Here is a 20,694-nt window from a genome sequence, read left to right on the forward strand (position 1 = left end):
TAGAAAGTAAGGTATGTTAAGCCATTTCCAGTGCACATACCAAGCATTTTTCACCTGCAGATCAATAAATATATAAAAACCCTAATGGATACAAGCTGAAGTCCCTACTAAGTTGGCAGTTTTTTAAAAAAAAAACTGGTAAGGAAAAAGTGAATTCTTTCTGACTTTGATGATCTGCAGCACTGAAAGGAGGAGGATCCAAGAGTCCAGGTAACTCTGGTGAGCCAAGTAAAAAACAAGTGAAATATTCCTTCATGACCAAATTATTGATGGGTCATTTCTAGCACTATTGTCTCTTTATTCCATTAGATTTTTAACTTAGCGGTGCTCCTTTCAACAGCAACGATTACGTATTTCCCTTCTGCACATAAACGTCTGGAAGGAAACTGCTTAAGAAAAAGTATCCTGTAGGGTTAACGTACCCCCTCTGCATAGCAGGGACAGGGCAACAACAAAAACAGAGCTGCTGGGTCTACCAGCTGAGTTAAGTATAATGGTTATCAGTTTAGTTGCTCTCCAAATCACCGGATCAGGTGCTTAGTTACTCCTAAACATCCCCTTCTACTTGTCTGCCTACTGTATTTTCCTCCAACACTGATTTTCATTCACCAGGGTCCAAAGGGTGGGAATCCAGCGAGTACAGCAGGGAGAAGCAGATTGTGTAGCACAGCCCCATGGCTTTCCTGCATTTCTGGTCTTCCTCAGCACCATGAAGACTTGACAAGTGTAGAGGCCTCAGATGCTGAAGTTTCAGTCTTGGCCTCCAACATGCTGTCAAGTGTGTTAAAGAACACAGTAAAATCCGCATAAGCTCAGTAGTTTATTTTATAGGATATGAAGAGGTAAGCATAATATTACTGAAAGGAGGATTCAGTCCTGGGGCAATTCTCACATTACAAAAAGTTTGTTTCTGCGCTTTAAGCTGCTGAGGTTTTTTGTTTGTTTGTTTGTTTTCTTTTTAAACTAAGCAATCCTGGCTATGGTTTCAGCAAGACTTTTACTTGGTCTTACTTGCCTTGGTATTGCTGCAACAAAATGCATACAGCCTGGACAAAAACAGATGCAGGGAATGTCTCTCTTTAAAAGAAGCATCGTAACTCTGAAGGTATTATTAAAAATAAAGTCATCTTTAAAACCATTCTGAGAACATGTGTTCTGTGTTTCTGGTAACAGTTTAAAGACCTGTTTGGATGGTAAACGTAGAACACAACAGTGATGTTTGAAATAGTTTATCCCCCCTAAGCGAATATTAAAGTTCCAATGTGGACAGCCTTGTCAGAAAGTGGTATTATTTATACTATATACAAACCAGATCAAAGCTTTAAAACCTTGCATGTGTTGCCATTTTAGCAGAGAACAATCATGGGTGAGGATAGGGAATTACCAACATCAGTTCTTACAATGTTTAAATCATATATACAAGCAATAGAAGACATTAGATTTCTGAAGATGTGAGGACTGCTTTCAAATGCAGTAACACGGTTAGTTAAGTGTGAAGGGGAAAGTAATAAAAAACAACAGAACCACAGTCTCCCAGTCTTGAAAATCCATCCAGAAACCGTAGTTTCTAAGCTAGGGTTTCTAGCCAGTTTCTGTGAAGAAAATATACCCCCTTAAAAAGCATAAGAAAAACGCGGGACTTCTGTGAAAGTTATTGGGAGTTTTCCCAGAAAATAAAGTGGTGTTTTTTTAATACTGCATTTAATAATGCATATTAAATTAAAATCCCCAAACATACTAAGACATTAGAAAATATCTAGCCAGGATTCTTAAACACTATGCTTCTTGGTCAGATGTGATCTGTTATGAAGCAAGTGGGAGAAATATGACAAAAGGGATTTTTTTTGATGCACATGCATAATACACGAGCTGTATGCATGCATCAAACTATGACAGCAGGCTACAGATTTTATGCATTACTGGCTATTATAAATACAGCATGCTTGTTATTTCAAATCAAATGGTTAGATAAGCACTGTGGTTTCCAACACTACTTTTAAAAAACTATCATAGCTAAATAAAGTTTTCCCTGGAAACAAAATCATACAGTATTTTATTTTGCCAAACAAAACCCTGTCATTCTAATGTGCACCCTATTAACCACAGAAGAGCAGGAATGGAGAGGCAACACAAGGTAGCAAAGGTATTTTGAACAAATAGTCAGTTGTAGCAAACAGGTCTGATTAAACAAAGCAGCTGGTGTGGTTAGAAATATGAAGATTTTCAGGCTAGAGGTACATGCAAGTTTTAGTGGATCAATACTGACTTCAGAAAAAAAAGAAACGGGTAAGTGATTTAGTGATTACCGATACGGTTCAGTTTTTGTCTTTCTGCTTTCCTTCTCTCGCTTGGTCAAGGGAACCCTCTTCCATAGCATACTCCAATCCCACGCTCCTCTAGCAAACCCATCTTCGTCACCACCCCCTTGCGGCACAATCTTATAAGTGTTGCCATCTATGACATCTATAAGCGGCACAGTGCATGTGGTTCTGCAGGGTGGCGGATGGTGGCAGGGAAGATGCAGTTATGTGCAAGGACCCGCATGGCACACGTGCACCAACCGTAGGTCATGGGAAAAGAGGGGGGGAGGGAAAAACGAAAGGGTTTAGACAATTATTCATTATGATTCACAGTAAACAGCTCTCTTTACCGATAAGGCTCAGTTTTATGTTTTCGTTTGGACTTTTCCTTGTGGCTTAACGGAATTCGTTTCCATAGCAAACTCCAGTCCCAGGCCCCTCTGGCAAAACCATCTTCATCCCCACCTTGTTGTGGCTCAATGGAATAATCATTCCCATCTATGTAATCTATTAGAGGTACAGTACATGTAGTTCTGAAACATTTATAGAAGGGAAAGAAAGAGCAAAATACAATTTCAGAAGAGTAATCTGTCTAATCTGAAATTTACACCATTAATTATTAAGCTTATAGAACAGTTTATACGAAGTCACTTGTCAACATATTATTAAAAAATGAAGCCTCATTAGAAGAAGAAAGAGTCCTTTATGTTTTAAGAGGTTCTGAAAGCAGAAACGTTAGGTCTGAAATGCTAATATATCAATTTGTTTACTGGTACTCTTTTCTTTATGTGTACTTCTTGACATTGGTCTTCCAATAAAGCACTGCTAGAGGCAACAGAAGAGCCTTTAGAGGGCTAGAGTTCTCACAGTATTATTTCCCGTGATTTCTATTCATATCAGATCTTAGCTGTCAACAAGTATGATAAGCTCTTAGCTTTTTCTAGTGTAAACATGGATTTTCACTATTCTGTCCTAATTCAACTGCTCTGTAAATCCAACCTCTTAGGATAAAAAAAATGTTACTGGCACTCTCCTAGAAGCAGCCTTCAATAGAATTTTTCCTGCTTGATTTGCAATATGCTCCCCACTGTGCTCTATCACATACAATGTTCACCAAGGAAAAGACATTATGTTGTTATTCTCCCCAAATTTTCCAAATGAGTTTCCCGGTGACCAAACTTGGAGCATTTCCATCTTTTTAAGTCAAATCCTATGACAGAAAAATAAGGGGGGGGCAGGGAAGAAACACTAACGCTGTGCTCTTTTTGAGGCAGAAGTGGCAGAATGCTGCATCCAGGGCACCAGGGCTTGGAAGGAGGCAGCCGAGCGCTGCCCCTCCGGCACCGCGCACCTTGGCATCGTTGGTCCTCCTGCTTCTGTGGGCGGTGCTGGAGGATGCCTCTAAAGCTGCCTGTTCTCACCAGCCTTTCTTGTGTAAAAGAGTAACGCACACTCGATGGAAGCACACAAGTGTTTCCATCTTCTCTTTAGTATCTTGGGCCAAATATAGTCTTGAAGCTGAGTTACAGCCTTTAAAACACACAAAAAACACCTCTTCAAGGAAGTTCTGGTAGTATGACAGGTTAACAAATACTTTTTAGGATTAAGCAGTTATTTTATGGGATTAAAGAGTTTAAACAAGCACACGGTTTTCTAAACACACATACCCCCTGACCATACAAGCGAAGAGTGTGGTAGCACATAGCAACAACAACATTTCAACAGCTAGAAGAAATGAAGCCACTGGGGATCTCCCTCCTCTGTCATCTCTTGCAGATCCCACGCACACAGGACAGGCGTTTCCACCACCAACTCCTGTCAAGCGCCTGGGCTTGCAGCAGAGACAGGCTCAAGCCCTGCCTCGGTTCGCTAGAGACAACACTCCAAAGTGCTTCAGAGGAAACAAGTAAGACCATATTGCAAGACCAAAGATGAGGAAGTTATAAAACTCTTCAGATCACAGGGGCTTTAAGTCCCCATTAAATCAAAGCATTTACTGCTACTTTTCCTCTACCAAAAATCAGGTTCTTATTTAGTTATTTTGTTTAATCAGGCTCCTTATTCAGCCTGAACACATTTTTGTAACAGTCCCTCAGTTCTAACAGTTGTTGCAGAAGACAAGAGTTGTCTTATATTTAATCTATACTAAGCAAAATATTCAGTATGCCTATTAAAATAAATTATCTGGAGATTTATTCGTCTGACTATTTTCCTCCCTCCTTACATAGCTTTTATGCTGGGAGATAATAAAATCATCATACAGCAAATATTTACGTAGTTTGATATATACTGATATAACACATATTGACTATAGTTTGAAAAGTGAAGATTGTTACTGTGACTTTTCTTCTTAAGAGGCCAGACACTGGAAATAAGGGGAGAACATTACCTGTCCTTAGATATAGGAGCTATAAGTGGCGCATACCAATTAATTCCCACCTCACAATGGGCATCAAGGTAAACCAAAACCTTCAAAAAAAAAAAAAAAGGTAATTTATATTTCTGCATATGAGATCACGAAGATTTAATTAATCTTATTTACACTGAAATACTTTCATATTATAAACAAAAAAATGAAGCTTAAATGAGTGAAGTTAATCTCTTTTAAAAGCAGTATCAGTAATACTGATTTACGGTAATTTCTGATTTACAGTAATACTACATTTCTATACATTTATTTGAACATAGAACCACCACCACCTCTGACCCCAAAAAAAGTAAAAGAAAAAAAAAAAAAAAAAGACCTGTGTGTGAACTGGCTCCTACCTGTCCGAGTTTAGCCTTCTGAGCACCAATGCTCCTAGCCTGGATTAAACCTTCTCTCCTCTCATTTCGGAATACCTTCACAAGGCCGTTCCACTGCTTAATATACTCATCCAGCCTCTCTTTTAAGTGTGCTATCGAATAACAAAGAAAAAAAAATTATTTTGGTGATGTTTAGCAATAAAAAATTTTATGCTCTTATTAATACAACCCAAATCCAACTCTACTTAAAAATATCTACAAACATTTAAGAGAATCTTAAATTCAACTGCTTGTACTACCACTCACAAACACTAAACCTGAAGAGATCAAGACTTGCAGCTCTCTGACTTCATGGCAAAGGTCTGTCTCTGGCACACCTGAAGAAAAAGCAGCTGAAGTGGTTGGCCACACCAGAAGGCTGGACAATTCCCAGGCACTTCAACGTATCACATAGTGGCTTTCAGGTTTTTGCCTGTATTCCAACCAGGCAGAGGAGCTTCTACACTTCAACACATGGTCTTTCCTCATCAGATAATGTCACATGTACAGTTGAAGGTACCACTTTTCAGTGAAACGTTTCTCTTCACTCACTTTCTGCCTCACAAGATTTTCTGTCAGTCTATTAAATCTGGAAACCTGAAAGAGAAACTCACCATACTCAAATTATTGCCCCCCTTCATCTAGGCCTGTTCCCCCTTGGGGCTGGGGTGGTCTTATGCTAATCTTCTAATGAAATTAATAATATTGGAGGGCCAGAATTGCAGCAAATAAGCAGTGGCTCATACTGATGAGACAGTAAACCTTTAGCCAAAGGGACTTTGTCAGTAAAGGGATGAGTAACCGCATAAGAATCACGATGGGCTATGCTTAAATGGTTACAGATTTGTATTTGCACATTGGTCTTTGCCAAACTAATCTGGAAACCACATTCCTACCACACAATTTGAGAAAAGGATCCTAGTGTTGCATAATACTTTTACACAGATGATTCTGCTGAGTAAACTCACAAAGGCAGAAGGGCTGGCAGTCAGGCGTTTGCCCTTTGAGGGTATGCAGATTTAACTACTGGTGTTCATTTAAAATCTATTTTGGTACTGAAAGGCTCAAAAGAATTGCCTACAGCTTCAGCTTCTCTCAGTTGGGAACCAAAATAAGCCACCTAAGCTATAGCTGAGGCATCTATGCACTGGTTTGCACCAGCTCCAAAGGGCTGCTAGATGCCATGCCTGTGCTGATCTAACAGGAGAGGGGACATGCAGAGGTGAAGGACGTCCCTTTCGGGAGCAACAAGCCATCAGGTTGCTTCAGCAGGAACATCTTCCGCACCCTGAATGAAAAGGATTGAAGTCGGAGCTTGCTGCAACTTATGTTTCAGTATGTTTTATATTCTTGCCACCAGTATTAAAACCACTGTAGTTTAAACAAAAGCTACATATTAATAATTGAAATGGAAATGGTGGGTTTTGGAAGTGAAGTTTCCAAACTTGAAAATTCAGCAATTCTACCAAAGAAAATCTTCTGAAACTACTATATTTTAATACCCTTATTATTAATCCTCTTCACCTTTATAAAGGAGTAAGTTTTCTCAACTACAAGTTTTACGTATCCTCTTCTCCTTTCCCACACACATTTACAATTTCTTTTGTAAATCCTCGTGTGTTAGGAAAACTTCAAGGATACATAAATATCAAACTAGAGAAAGAACAATTTTATCACATATGCTGTACAGAATAACATGCCATGTAATCTATATAGAATATATGATATGATAACTGTGATATACATTTTTATAGGATAAAATCAACAGAGTTATGAGGTCATACTGAAGTGGTACTAAGAAAAATCTTTATACCACATCATTATTTATTCTTCAAATTCCAAGTACATGTTACAGAAGGACTGTCAGGATTGTTTCAAAGACTTAAAACCTGAAGTTATTTCCAGCTCTCCTGCCTATGAAGCCAAATGTTTTAGTTATGAAATGTTCAACTATGTAAGGCTCACAGGGAGCTGTAAAAACCTGTCATATTGATTGTGTAAAGCTTTTCTACAGTACAAGTCTCAGGACTTTGCAGTCCATTACCTCAAACCACGCCAGGGTTAGCAGCAAGTGCTATTTCCCATAGGAAAACTGAATTTTCCCTCCTTCCCATACTACAAAGCCTGCATGACAGTAGTGAATAAAATCCTGATACTTTTACAGTTAGAAATACTGTCTGACCAGTGTTAAATTTTGTTCACCTAGAATGTGTATTTATGATAAATATTAACAGCCTTACAGCATTCTGGTTTTGTTTAAAAATGTTTATTTTACTTTTCAAAATATTACAACCGCCAATCTGATCTTCCCTTGTTTGGGTTCTTCTCTCATGTCTCAGTGCATGATTAAAGCATGAATCAATGCTTTTTAAAAACACATTCTTCCTCCAAAAGATCTTAGGCATTGCAGATTACAAGGGGGGAAAGAGGAAAACAGGTTTTTTTCCCCTCAACTCATGAATGTCAGTTTGAGAACCAGAAAAATGGCATCAGAAGTCCTTCCTAAAGCAGCTGCCTCTGAGTCCCCTACACTGTAATCCTACTAAGGTTGAGCTCTCAGCTCTAACACAAGCACTGATTAATGCTTCAGTGTCCCCACTGCAAGCAACGTTAAACAAGTTAATATAAATACTGTTACCTGTCTACGCTTATTACTTTCCCTTTGGTTACCTTATGGGATGCTGCGCCAGTGGGAAATATAGATAACAATAAAGAAAAATTAAGTAAAGGGAAAAGGTAGACAAATCCTTTAAACGCTACTAGGAACACTGGTATTTACTTCGCAGTCACTCTTTACAGGTGTATGGCTACAGAAGTGAGCTGCACCAGCTGAGATATTGACCTCTATGCTTCAGAACGAAATAAAGCTCATACCCAAGTATGTAACAAGTAGTCGTTGAAGACCTATGTACACAACTGTACTTGTAGGGAGCTTCAGAAAATCTGGTGTTATTAATTCTCACTGCCCTTCCAGAACAGCTGTATCTTCCACACAGCTAGCACTCATGGCAAAATAAACTTCTGTCAAGAAACGGAAGAAAAACTGGGGGGAAAAAGCCCCACGTACAGCAGCATGGCCACACTGACACTGTGGTAGAAGCTGCTGCAACACTTCTTGGACTCCAGCATGCACTAATACAGAGGTCTCAGTTGAAAATATGAGAACTACTACCATTCAATTAGCTTGGTGTCATCTTCTTGTTACTGTTCCCTTTGTGCTTTGACAAAGGAAAAAATGCCTGAGCAGAATTCAGCACATCTCTCCGCACAGTTCTCCACAGTCAAACCCTGCTGTTTGCAGAAGAGATTAAGGAAGCAAGGGAGAGTGTCATTCAGCAGAAAGACTGTTCCCAACTGACTTTATACAAAGAATTAGAAAGAAAAGAACATCTTCCAAGCATTGCAACTGTTCTTCCCTGTAAGGCACAACATATATAATCTTCTATGCAGCTGTAACTCCCTCCTGATCAAAGAGGATTTCTTATAAAGAAGGACAGGCAGGGCTCTTTACGAGCCAGCCTTTAGAAGTGTTTGCAACCGCTATGCTCCATTTTAATTTTGTACCGCTGGAGAAGGCGGCAGCTAAGAAATAAGGACGCCACACCGAGTGTAAGCAAACATCTACCCAGTGCAGCATCTGTGTCCCTCAACACTGGTCTAATTGGTGGAAAGGCAGATGTGAAGTGTGCAGTCTGAAAGCAGGTGCGGAAGGAGAAAATCCTGTATCTGTGCTGTCAGCACTCTTTTCTTGTGGCTGAAAAAGCAAAAAGCCACCAACAGCTCTGCTGCGATTAAGACTGTTTGTGTTTTGCAGCTCTCCTAACAAATGGAGATCTCTTCAGGCAGCTTGGCATGCTTTGCAGCCCATACTAGTTCATGCTTCTCTCTGGGGAGAAAGAAGCGGAGCAAGATCCTACTCTTGGCCACTTTTCATCTAGAATGCAATTTGAATTATTGAAATTAAGTTAATTATGTTTACCAAGTGATAGCCTAAAGCGGTTAAGGAATTATTATAGTGAAACAGTACAGCTGCAGCAAGGTGTTCAGAGCTATTCCAGTCCGTGCTTGTTTTCCAGTCGCTCACACATGAGAAAATTGCATCTTGAGCTACAACTCACCTGAAACCCAAGTACTGAGTCCAATCATTAGTAAAAAATCTGGTAAATTTTTCTAGAGACTATCAGTGTCATAGTTATTTTATACATCTAACTCAGTCCTTGAATAGCTCTGAAGGAAAGCTGTGATCCCAGCTGAAAAGGAAAAACACGGCACATGTCTGCTGAGTGAATTATTAAAGTTATACCCCTTAGAAGAGAATATATTTTTGTTTTATAGCGTGTGTGTATATCTAAGCCAAATTCTCAAAAGATGTAAAAGGATACAGGAGACTACAATGTAGCATTCAGTATCTTTATTAGACTAAGCCAGATGTAGTCGAGTTTACAATACAGGTACCTTTTCCTCTCCTGTAAAAACAAACAGAAAATGATACCTACCTACTTACAGGTATCATGTAAGAATTAACATACAGTAACTATTTTTAATAGTGCTTTATACTCAAGAAAGGCATCCCCAACTATGTGATGAGTTCAGTTTTAAAATTTATAGTGGGTATACCCACAGAAAACAACTCCTCCTGTGAGGCTGGAAATGGGAGAAGCCCAGATCACTTGATAAACAGGGAGTTTCAGAACAGAGTCATCTGCTTTCCATGCCACTACCCAATTCAGCTAGTATAAAAACAAAGACGAGGGTAAAGGGAAGATATCCTATGCTGCTGTCCAGTTCAAACTTGCCTGTGCTCCTAAAAGCCATCATCATCACTGCGTAGAAGACACTGTCACCCTGCACACTCAAAGTTATGTTTTTATTTATGCCTCTACTCTTTTTTTTCCCATCAACTTCTATTCAAGAACTATGCTGCAATAGAACCTTGCAGAATGTGCAGCTTTGGTGCATTACTTTGAAATTTGTTTAAAGTTTAAAACCAGACAGATTTCCTCTGTATCAATCATCTTCTATCTCTAGCATACCACTTTCAGTTCTTCTCTGTATTCAGCCTTGATTTGCTCTAACACTGAAGATAACCACCATTAAAGGAAAAAAGTCAGTATATGTTTGTAAGTATCCTATCTAAGTACATACATCCTGACTATAAACGAAGACTAGAATCTATGTTACAAAGGATGAAGAAAATCTCTGGACTTCTGAAAATGCTGATATGCAGGACTCAAAGAAAGACAGAAATTAAAATACAAAAATTCTTAAAAGCCCCCCCCCCCCCCCAATAAGAAACAATAAATGCCTTAATGTGATGTTAAAAAAGGTTGTTAGAAATTAAAAAGACATTGAAAATGAATCACTCACTAGCCTTAGATATATTTTTATTACAGTGGGGAAAAAAAGAAAAAAAAAGAAAGGAATCTGGATTCCTATATGGAATAAAGAAAGAAATTATTCCTAACAGGCTTAATGCAATCTCCTTCAACACTCTTAAAATGACTTGTTTTCACAAGAGCTAAGAGAGGTACTAGCTATCCCAGCTGTATTTCAAACAGCTGAATACACATAAAGGATTGTCACCTTTATGAAAGCAGTTAATTGGAAAAGAGCTTTCCCTTCACTGAAAACTGAAAGGACTGGTGAAGAAGCAACTTACTTTTCTTGCAGAGTCAACTCAGTCCATGGCAGGTAATAAATCAAAAGATGACTATTTAAAGGGAAAAAAAAAAGTTTCCTTTTCTACAAGAAGAGTATTAATATTCCAAATATACCTTTGTTGCTAAAATCATCAATCAGCACAATTTCTGCCAAGTATTTCCTTGGTGTTCTCTTAATGACACTGTGGACTGTCCTCATGAGTGTGGACCATCCTTCATTATGGAAGACAATGACAACGCTGGAGGTGAGCAGGTTATCATCATAATGCCAGTATTTGCATCTGTGAAAAGATTTGATTTTATTAATTTTCACATTGTGATTTACTGAACTGCTTAACACCATTTTTGTGCAAATAAAATCTTCAGATTAAAGAGAAACAGGATATAAAAGGTAATATAGCTTAAGTGCATCACAGAGGTACAAGGCCCAAAGAGCAGCTTGCTTCCAGCCAGCGAGCCTTTTTTCTTCCCGAAAGAAGTAGGATGCAGGTTGTGAATGATGACTCCTGCCTCAACAGCTACACGCTTCCTTCTGTGTAGATGGATGGCACTGCACGGACTGGGCTGAGAGACATCCCTACCACCACCACCACCACCTTGCTGCTTGTGAGCCCAGTAGAGAACAGTGGACGAAAAGCCCCAAACTGTGGCTACCAAGATGGCGAGCCTCTTCAAAACATCAGATATCACAATTTAGGGTGGTCTGTGCATTTGGCTCACCTGCTGCATAACACACAATGAAACAGCGCTGTTTTTTTTCTAAGCTTCTTTAAATCAGATTTACCCAGTAGAAGGACTGTCTATAAAGTGCTTCCGTTGGCTTTATACAGGCCACACGCAGAATCTGCACAATTAGCAAAGTTACACACATTGTTGTGGCAAGGCAAAGCTCATTAATTTCTGCCCTTTCACAATAAAATAAATTTAAACTTAGTACGTAAACTTGCTAGAACTACAGCAGCAGCAGATGAAATGCTTATGTCAGCTGCTCTGCATAAAACTATCTCTACTTGCAAAAACTGTCAGAAAAGCATAGTTGCTTGTGGGAAAAATGTAATCCCATGGCAGACAAAACGTGACCTTTACTATTTATTATTTACGGTTAAAATTTCAGGTATAACAAACGTAGCTAAAAAAACCCCAATCTTACCAAACCCATACAGTCCTCCATTCCCCTAGTCAAAATGCAGTCACATGTTTCATCAGATGTAAGAAGGTAACAGCTTTGGCCAAATTTGTGAAACTGTGCAGATTTTTTTGAAAAAATACAAATAAAAATTTTAAAAAATAGACTGTCAAGGACAAGTTTCAAACCTGGCCCAATCTCAATAGGCTCCCTCCTTGAAAGATAGGAGAAGAGGGGGAAAAAAAAGCCAAAACAAAAGAGAGGTGAGAATCCAAACAAAAATAGTGCAGAAAACTCAAAGGAATAAAGCGAGAAATTGAACACTCAAGGGCTGACAAATTTTAGAAAAAGGCCAAGAATTTATAGATCATTTGAAAATGTAATGCCTATACAGAATTTGACAATAAATGCTATCACAGTAATGAAGAACACAAATTTTCATCAAAATAAACAGTTTCTAACTCTACAAATGCATTGAATGCACATTCAAGTAACAAGTTCAATCAAGAATGTATCTGGCTACAATATACATCTTCCTAGTAGCCAACACAACAGATCACAATTTCATCAACCAAATGTGCAAGACTAACCAGTGTCAGAAAGAGTGACACAGGAAATGTAACTATTGCCTATGTTCATTCCCACTGAATTTTTCAAGTTAAACATCTGTATCAGTGGGTTCCAGCTTGGTGTACCATGAAAAGCACTTCTGTATCCATTTAAAACATGTTGCATTTCAATTTCACTGTGGACCTGGACACAGGTTTTTTTTCCTGAGGGATTACAGATGATTTAGAAACAAGCAATATGAGTAATTCAGTCAGCATTTTTCAATATTTATTAATCACATTTATCAACAATGATTTCATTTGAAATCAAATGATTTCATTTCGGGTTGACAGCGCTTAGGGATATGATGTATTGAGAACTGTCAGTGTTAGGTTAATGGTTGGACTAGATGATCTTCAAGGTCTTTTCCAACCTTGATGATTCTGTGAAATTGTAACGTGCATTTCCCCAACTGCATCCCTAAATCAGACTGTTCACAGTCTCCCTAATTACAGCCAGTCCAGGTATTTCCTTACCTGAAAGTTTCCCTACCTGATCACTAGCCCCTTTTCCAACTATAATAATACAATTTGTATCACCAAACCCAGAGACATAGCACTTTTGATTTCAGTGGGCAAAAGACTTCCTTTCTTCATCTTTTAGCAAGTGAAGTCTCTACTAGAGAGAATCTGGGTTTTCAAAGATAACTATCATGTATTAAGAAATTATTCTTGACAAATAGAAACTTTTAAACTTATGGATGCACAAACTTCCACAGTTATCTTTAAATACAATAAAAAGCTTAAATGCACAGAAATATACCTGTGGTTGAAAATATCTTTTCATCAGAAATTACCAGAGTTTCTGAAACTAAATTTAACTTCACGTGCAAAGAACTCACATAACAGATCTATAGGTATTTAAAAAGCATTTGTTTGGTGAAGAAGGATGTATTTCACTTATTAGCAGGGAACAGTATCAATATATATTTCTCCCCACCAGAAAAAAAAGAAATTGGTAGAAACATACTATTAATTTTGGTCCTATGGGAAAAGAAAATTACAGAATCAAAACAGTCTATAACTAAGTCTGATCTAATAAGGCATTTCTTCTCTTAGTCAGGCATGCTGTAAGCAACCTCTGAAACAGCACGATCTCTGTAAGTGTGGTTTACTGACTAAAATCCTCCAGCTCAATTGTTTTCATGCCTGAAGTAGCCACAGCTAATCATATTTATAAGATACTAATACACAAGTTCTAGACTGACTTTAAGATAAAAATAGATATGCTACCTAGGTGCATTAAGTCGGCTGTGTAAAACAAAGATTTTTCCATTGTGTGTTTAGTAACAGATTAATAACAGAACTATGTTGCTTTACACGTATATTCATCACCTGGATTAATTTTGGTGATGCAGTTATGTTAAAACGGAGGAAAACAGGGTGTTTATACATTAAAAATCAGAATGCCAGTTGTATGCCATTCAAGAGCTCGATGTAAAAGGTAGTGTAAATTAATAGCACCTTTTGCCTCAAAGGAGAAGGCAGTATCTGACGCATGTTGCACTGTGCTGCTGACCTGCACCTTCAGCAGTTTAGCTACAAAAAACTTTTTTGCTTCCCAATTAAAGACAGCTATGACATTTCAGACTGCCTTCAACAACAGAAACAAAGCAAACTGCAAAAAAACCCAAGTCTTTTGGTTGCTTATTTATGCCACTTCCTGCAGTGTAAAGTCCTGTTTAGGAACAAAATGGTGAAGAGCATAAGAATGAAAGACAGCAAGTAACTTCACGTAATTTAAAAAAGCCAAACCTATTACATAAACCTGAATTGAACAACACATCTGTGAGCTATTTATAACCATTTTTTTGATCTGTATTTAATGCATTTTTAAAACATAAAACCAGAGGTCTAGACAGGCTTTTTGCTACATATGCAACTTAATCTTCTCCACTCTGTCAGCACATCTTACTTTTTAAACTTGAAAAATAACATGTTGCTAAATGTGGCATTTGCAAGTCATAAAAGCACTACATTTATACCTCTAGTACGATCACACTTTTATTTTTTTCCAAAGGCTTTATTTCATTTATTGCACAGTCCACAGACTGACTCAAGCTCATAAGCTCCAACAGACTGAAGTAACTCTTATGCACAATCTTGTCTCTCATCTTGCACTGAGAATTAAGAGTTTGAAACATGGTAGTTGTTTTCAATACGTGTAATTACTAAATATTTTAATCTCTGTGGCAATTTTTTTCAAGAAATGCGAATGTTGCTCAAGTATTTGAGCAACAAAAATCAGAGCCCTTCCCTCTCGTTTCCTTCACATCCACAGGGAAGGAAGTGGGGAAGAGCTTTTCTTCAGTGGAGCAGCACTGACATCCAGTGGTTGGCAAACCGAATACCAAAAAAACGTAAACGTATTTTCCTTGTGTTTGAAGCTGAATTTTACAGTACTAATTCCCCTGTAAATTTCAGACACCAGAAAAGGAAAATAAAAAGCCTGAATTTCCAGACTCATGCTTCAGTTTTAAAAGATAGGGTCAAGTAGATACAGGCATCCAGGCAAAAGCTGCAAGCTATTGAAAACTGGCATGGGCAGATTCAAAGTCTGTGACAAAGGGGATTTAAATACATTTCAACTTCTAGCTTCATCCCCTGGATGCTGTCTTGCCCACATATGATAGCACAGTGACCTTTCAGGTCTAGCCTGCAGGCCAGCTGTGGTGATATGCTGTGAACAAAATTAGTAAACAAACTCACTTAAAATTTATTTTGAATTCTTATTGGTATAGCTGAGATGATGGCACATTGCAACAGATATGCAGAAATGAGAGTGTAGCATCCTTATGCTAGTCTTGCCTCTAGACACTTCACATCACTCTTCCTGAGCCCTGTAAAGAGCTATTGTATGGGGCAAGAAGGAGCAGGCGTGCACAGATCTGTGAAGGGCTGGCAACACCTTCCATGGGCAGTGCTGCACGGAAGAGCAGCTCTGCTTGCTTCCTTTCCTCAGGGAACTCATGGGTCAAAGGAAGCAAACATCTTCAGATCAGTCCATGAATAAAAACTTCCCCAAATCAACACTGGTATTGTGGAGCAAAAACATGGACTGACTCATCACTGGAGCAAGAAAAAGCCTTTTGAAAGATAGAGTAGTGCTCTATTTTCTCTATGGAGAAACAGGGTGAGTAAGGTTTCTTCTGACTATTAGCCTGCATACTTAAGATGTGAATTAGTCCTACTCCCTCTCCGCCCCTGGGAGGGAACAGCACTGTTGGAAACCACGCCACACAAATGTCCCTGACCCTTGATCACAAAGTTGTGCACCAGCCACAGCAGGAGAGGAGCCCTTTTACAAGGGACCCCCTCCACACCTGGGTGGATGCTCCTTGGTTTGAGGACATTTCTGCTTTTGCAGCTTTGTACTCTATTCATTGGCTTGCTCTTACTGATGTCCCCTGGCCCCACAAACGTGATCATGGGTACACGCTCCAAGGACTGGATGACCCTACAGCCTCCCTGTTAGCAACCACCTCAGTTGCAGATGTAGGCTCAAATTTCCTCAGGCTAATAAAAGCCCAGGGTAGAGGCTGCTTCTCCTGGAACAGTAATCCAGCCATCAAGCAAAAATGCAAGAACTGAACAAGGAGAGCACCTCAACAGTAATTTAAGGGTGAGCTCCAATCAGATAGATACTCAGAGGGCAGTTTGAGATCTTGAGTCGAGAGAAGTGCTTCTCCTGCCATCCTGAGTTCCTAACTTTCCTAGCACACCAGCACCTAAGCTTGAGAGAGAAGAAAGAGGTATCATGGCTGCCAGCTACTCTCTATGCTGATACTATCTTCCTCAGGTCAACTATCTAACTAGCACCTGCACTTACCAAAGGCACATCAGTCCTCTCTCTTGATTTTAAAGCACTGTACTTGTGTGCTCAGACCAAAATGTGGCAGCACAGATTTCTCTGAGATAGCAAGCAGCTGCCATCACATTCCTGTAACCGCTCCAGCAGCCAGCTCCCTGGAGTCAGCTGTTCCAAGTTGAGAGCCCTGAATCAGTACAAAGCTGAAGGTCTCAATTTAGCATTTATCCTGAAATTGTAATTGACATTAAAAAATGGAATCTCTCTTCTCCATTAATACAAAACTGTTCACAATTTTAAATTGTATTTTAAGTTTTATTTCGTTTAAAGTGGTATGAGATTCATAGTGATAATTGCTTTATAGTTCATGCATTTTTCTCACTCTTTGAGAGGGTCTAGCACCAGCAGAGCCCAAAAATAAGTTAGAAACTCTCTTTTCATTTGCAGCTTCCTCTTCTGGTAAGCCCTGTTGTGATCTTATAAGGAGACAGTCATTCAGCAGACAGCATGCTGTTTACATACTTTAATACTGAATTCAGGGCTGCTTGTTATTTTAAGTCATCAATTTATTATGACTACTGCAGTAAACTGCATCTACCCCCTAGGAAGACAGGTGAGAGTTTCTTTCACAAAACACCTTCAACAGTTTGCTCAACTGTAGAGTTGTCACCACAAATGTTCTAGTTGAGACTGACTGCTTGATGTCTGCAAATCAGAGAGATCGTTGCCTAAGTCTAGAGTAGACAGAAACAGAGTACAGAACCAGGCACTTCTCTGTTAAGATACAACCAAGTAAATCTAATGTTAATACTGGGTTTGTTACCTATGAAGCCTTATAGGGTATTTTTATGTATCATCAACATCAGTATAAGTTGATAGTAGTCAACCGACAAAACAGGGGTTCTGGAAGAGAAGCAAACAGACAAGCCAAGAAGGACAGTTTGATCAGCTGAGTCATTCCCCCCTCCCCCTTCAGCAGACAGCAGCAAAACCTCTACTACACACTACCTAACAGATTAAAGCTATGCTGAAACAGTATTTCCTATTTTTACATTAGCTACAAGCTTTGTCTATTTTCATTCCTGAAGCAGCCTGCAAGGCTATGTGACTAAGTTTTGTGATTAATGCCCCTGGAAGCACAAGCTACATCTCCTGTATCTCTGAAAGTGCCACCATCCAACTTCAGGGCAAGGTTGTACAGAGATCCAACATTAGGGCTAATAAGAAAATTAAAGGAATAACCTTTGCATTTTTTTTAATCACAAAATTCCTGCCCATAGTATCACTTGCCCAACACTGAAAAAGTTGAAACAATACGTGCCATAAAGCAGGAGAGCTGGGGCAGCTAAAAGGCTAAAATAAATTCTCTTCCATGGGGAAAGGGAAGTCACCTCACAGAAAGATGGAGCCAAAGCTCTCTTCTTCCCTGTTTTGGTTTAAAGTGATGCAGTATCTCCTCACATGTCTCCAACCCTTCTGCAGCACGGTGACACACTGTGCACCACTGTGGGGAGGAGATGGGGCAAGCAGATCACTTGGCCCCAGCTGCGGGTGACACTGCCGCAGGTCAGTTGCACGGGAGCAGTGTATTGCGATGCTCGCCCCTCTCCCCTTTGAAGCAGCTAGTGCTGTGTCCTCAGAAAACACTGGTAAGAAACTACAACTCACTGTATATGGCAATTCTCATGATTTCTCCACTGATGCGGGCACTACTTCAGGAAGTTACAGCTTGATGCATTTACTTATGTACCGCTCAAGAGCCCTGGCTGTACATAACTATGGATTGATCAAACACTGACAGGTTTTACCTAATTTAATAAACAAGGCTAGAAAGAAGCTTGGGGCAATGGTATCAGTCCCACAGAAACACTTTTATTTCCACCATGCCTGCTCATCACTCAACCTAGAAGTTCCTGCCTATGCTCAGCTGGACTGAATTATAACTTACAGAATCACAGAATGGTTTGGGTTGGAAGGGACCTTAACCATCATCTAGTTCCAACCCCCCTGCCATGGGCAGAGACACCCACTAGACCAGGTTGCTCAAAGCCCTGTCCAACCTGGCCTTGAACACTTCCAGGGACAGGGCATCCACAACTTCTCTGGGCAACCTGTTCCAGTGTCTCACCACCCTCACAGAAAAGGATTTCTTCCTTATGTCAAATCTGAACCCACCCTCTTTCAGTTTAAAACCGTTACCCCTTGTCCTATCACTACACTCCCTGATAAAAAGTCCCTCCCCATCTTTCCTATAGGCCCCTTTTAGGTATTGAAAGGCCACTATGAGGTTTCCCAGGAGCCTTCCCTTCTCCAGGCTGAAGCACCCCAACTCTCTCAGCCTGTCCTTCTAAAGAAGGTGCTCCAGCCCCCTGATCATCTTCATGGCCTCCTCTGGACCCACTCGAGCAGGTCCATGTCCTTCTTGGGCCCCAGAGCTGGACACAGTACTGCAGGTGGGGTCTTATGAGAGCGGAGTAGAGGGGGAGAATCACTTTTATCAACCTGCTGGCCACACTGCTCTCGATGCAGCCCAGGATGTGGTTGACTTTCTGGATTGCAAGCGCACATTGCTGGCTCATAGCCAGTTTTCCATCCACTAATACCCCCAAATCCTTCTCCGCAGGGCTGCTCTCAATCCACTCCTCACTCAGCCTGTATTTGTGCTTGGGATTGCCCTGACCCATGTGCAGGACCTTGCACTTGGCCTTGTTGAACTTCATGAGGTTCTCACAGGCCCACCTCTCAAGCCTGTCCAGGTCCCTCTGGATGGCATCCCTTCCCTCCAGTGTGTCAACCTCACCACACAGCTTAGTGTCATCAGCAAACTTGCTGAGGGTGCGGCCAATCCCACTTATATCATGCAAGTTTATTTGAATGCTCTACCACAGTAAGTTCTGGTTAACAGGAACAAGACAGAGCATAAGAATTTAAGTGTTTAGTTTCACATTCAGTTTACAACTCATTTGCCTGAATGCTTCCTCCATTTGCCCCAAAACTTCTATGATGTGAGATGGCACCTGGAGGGTTACACTATCAGCTGCAGGAAACCTCTCAGATTTCTCTGCCCCCTCCCCCAAAGCCAAGGTTTAAGGCAGAATTTAGATATACTCCAGGCACCGCACTACATATTTTTGTTGAGTAAGAGGTCCTGCTCAGGGCTTGGTCCTCTCATTTCAGATGCACACAGTCAGCTAAGGAAATCCAACTACAGATAACACACACAGTGCCTCTGTCAGCTTCTCTGTACTCTTTGGATGAACTATTTCTCTGTTGAAACTTAAAATTTGAAATGCTAGCAGCCAACACTAAAAATACACAGGATCCATCTTCACTGTAGTTTTCACTACTGGCACCTGAAACATTAACAGAAAATGTTTGGTTTTGCTTTAAGGCCAATGCCTGGAATTCAAATCTTTCCTGATCACAAGGTGATGCTCTGACAATACATGGATAATTACATTTTAAACACATCTTTTCCTCCAGGAGTCTTGCCAGCAGTAAGGCAGCTGATAACTTGCAGTGGAAAGCCAGTACTCCTGATTTAGTGTGACCACTATAATTCACCTGATTCTCAACCCCAGCTCTCACTGAGGTGCACAAAGATTTATACACATACTATAAAATTAGTTTTCTTGGTTTCAGAACAGTTGCAGTGTACTATGTGGCACTTGAATAAAAGATTTTCCCAAGGTACCATGTCAAATGAAACCAAAGTCCCTAATGCTCCATTTCCAATGACACAAGATACCAACAGTAATTACTAAAATCTTTTTTTGTGTAACAGTGTCAAATACGTAATTTGCACAGTGCTATAATTAAGGAACTAATCACATTCCTGAAGAAAGCAGGCTCCACTTCAGAGCTTTTCTATTCTATCTCCTTAGATATGACAAGATTGACTGGACAGCTTACTTACTGTAAGAGAACATATGAAATTCATGTTACTTGCCCAGAGTAAAAACACCATCCATTTCTAATGAGCAGCCAAGATTCATCTGCCTTATTTCATACCCAGAGTAATTGTTTACAACTAAAGATTCTGGTATTTTTTCAACTCAAGTCCAGCACCAAAAATTTTCTACACAGTTTGATATTTTTAATAGCACCTGTACGAACCAAAGGGTCCAAGCTGTCACCATCAAACTATGATAGGTAAAAATATCTTTATTAACAGCTCTGCACATGTGTATTCTTAAATAAAGTCAGAAGTCTTTATTTTTGGGAAGAATTCTCTCCTCTGATTGCACTAAAAATAATAAAAAAATAAACCAAACACCTTTCAAAAGTACATGTACAATTTTTAAAAACAAGCCAATTCTTATTCCCTTTTGATTTGTCTTATAAAATGTTGTGAGCTGCAAAAACAGTTGTTCAAAAATATATTTCTGTACACAAGGAGCATTGTACT

The 20,694-nt window shown here is 39.6% G+C and overlaps 1 protein-coding gene across 2 annotated transcripts in view; it reads right to left on the reverse strand.

Moving 5' to 3' along the window:
• GALNT7 (polypeptide N-acetylgalactosaminyltransferase 7) overlaps positions 1-20,694 on the reverse strand; it is a 75,092-nt gene that overhangs the window by 13,843 nt on the left and 40,555 nt on the right. Inside the window, exons 3-6 of one of the 2 annotated variants that reach the window (XM_074822808.1) lie at positions 10,859-11,025; positions 5,067-5,197; positions 4,690-4,769; positions 2,307-2,489 (exon numbers count right to left, since the gene is read on the reverse strand). In XM_074822808.1, the coding sequence (XP_074678909.1) occupies positions 2,307-2,489; positions 4,690-4,769; positions 5,067-5,197; positions 10,859-11,025 (561 nt within the window). Of the gene's footprint in view, positions 1-2,306; positions 2,490-2,650; positions 2,834-4,689; positions 4,770-5,066; positions 5,198-10,858; positions 11,026-20,694 lie in introns of both variants that reach the window. The other variant, XM_074822809.1, reaches the window with a different exon arrangement.

This window comes from Strix aluco, chromosome 4, assembly GCF_031877795.1.
Source record: "Strix aluco isolate bStrAlu1 chromosome 4, bStrAlu1.hap1, whole genome shotgun sequence".
NCBI classification, from domain to species: domain Eukaryota; kingdom Metazoa; phylum Chordata; class Aves; order Strigiformes; family Strigidae; genus Strix; species Strix aluco.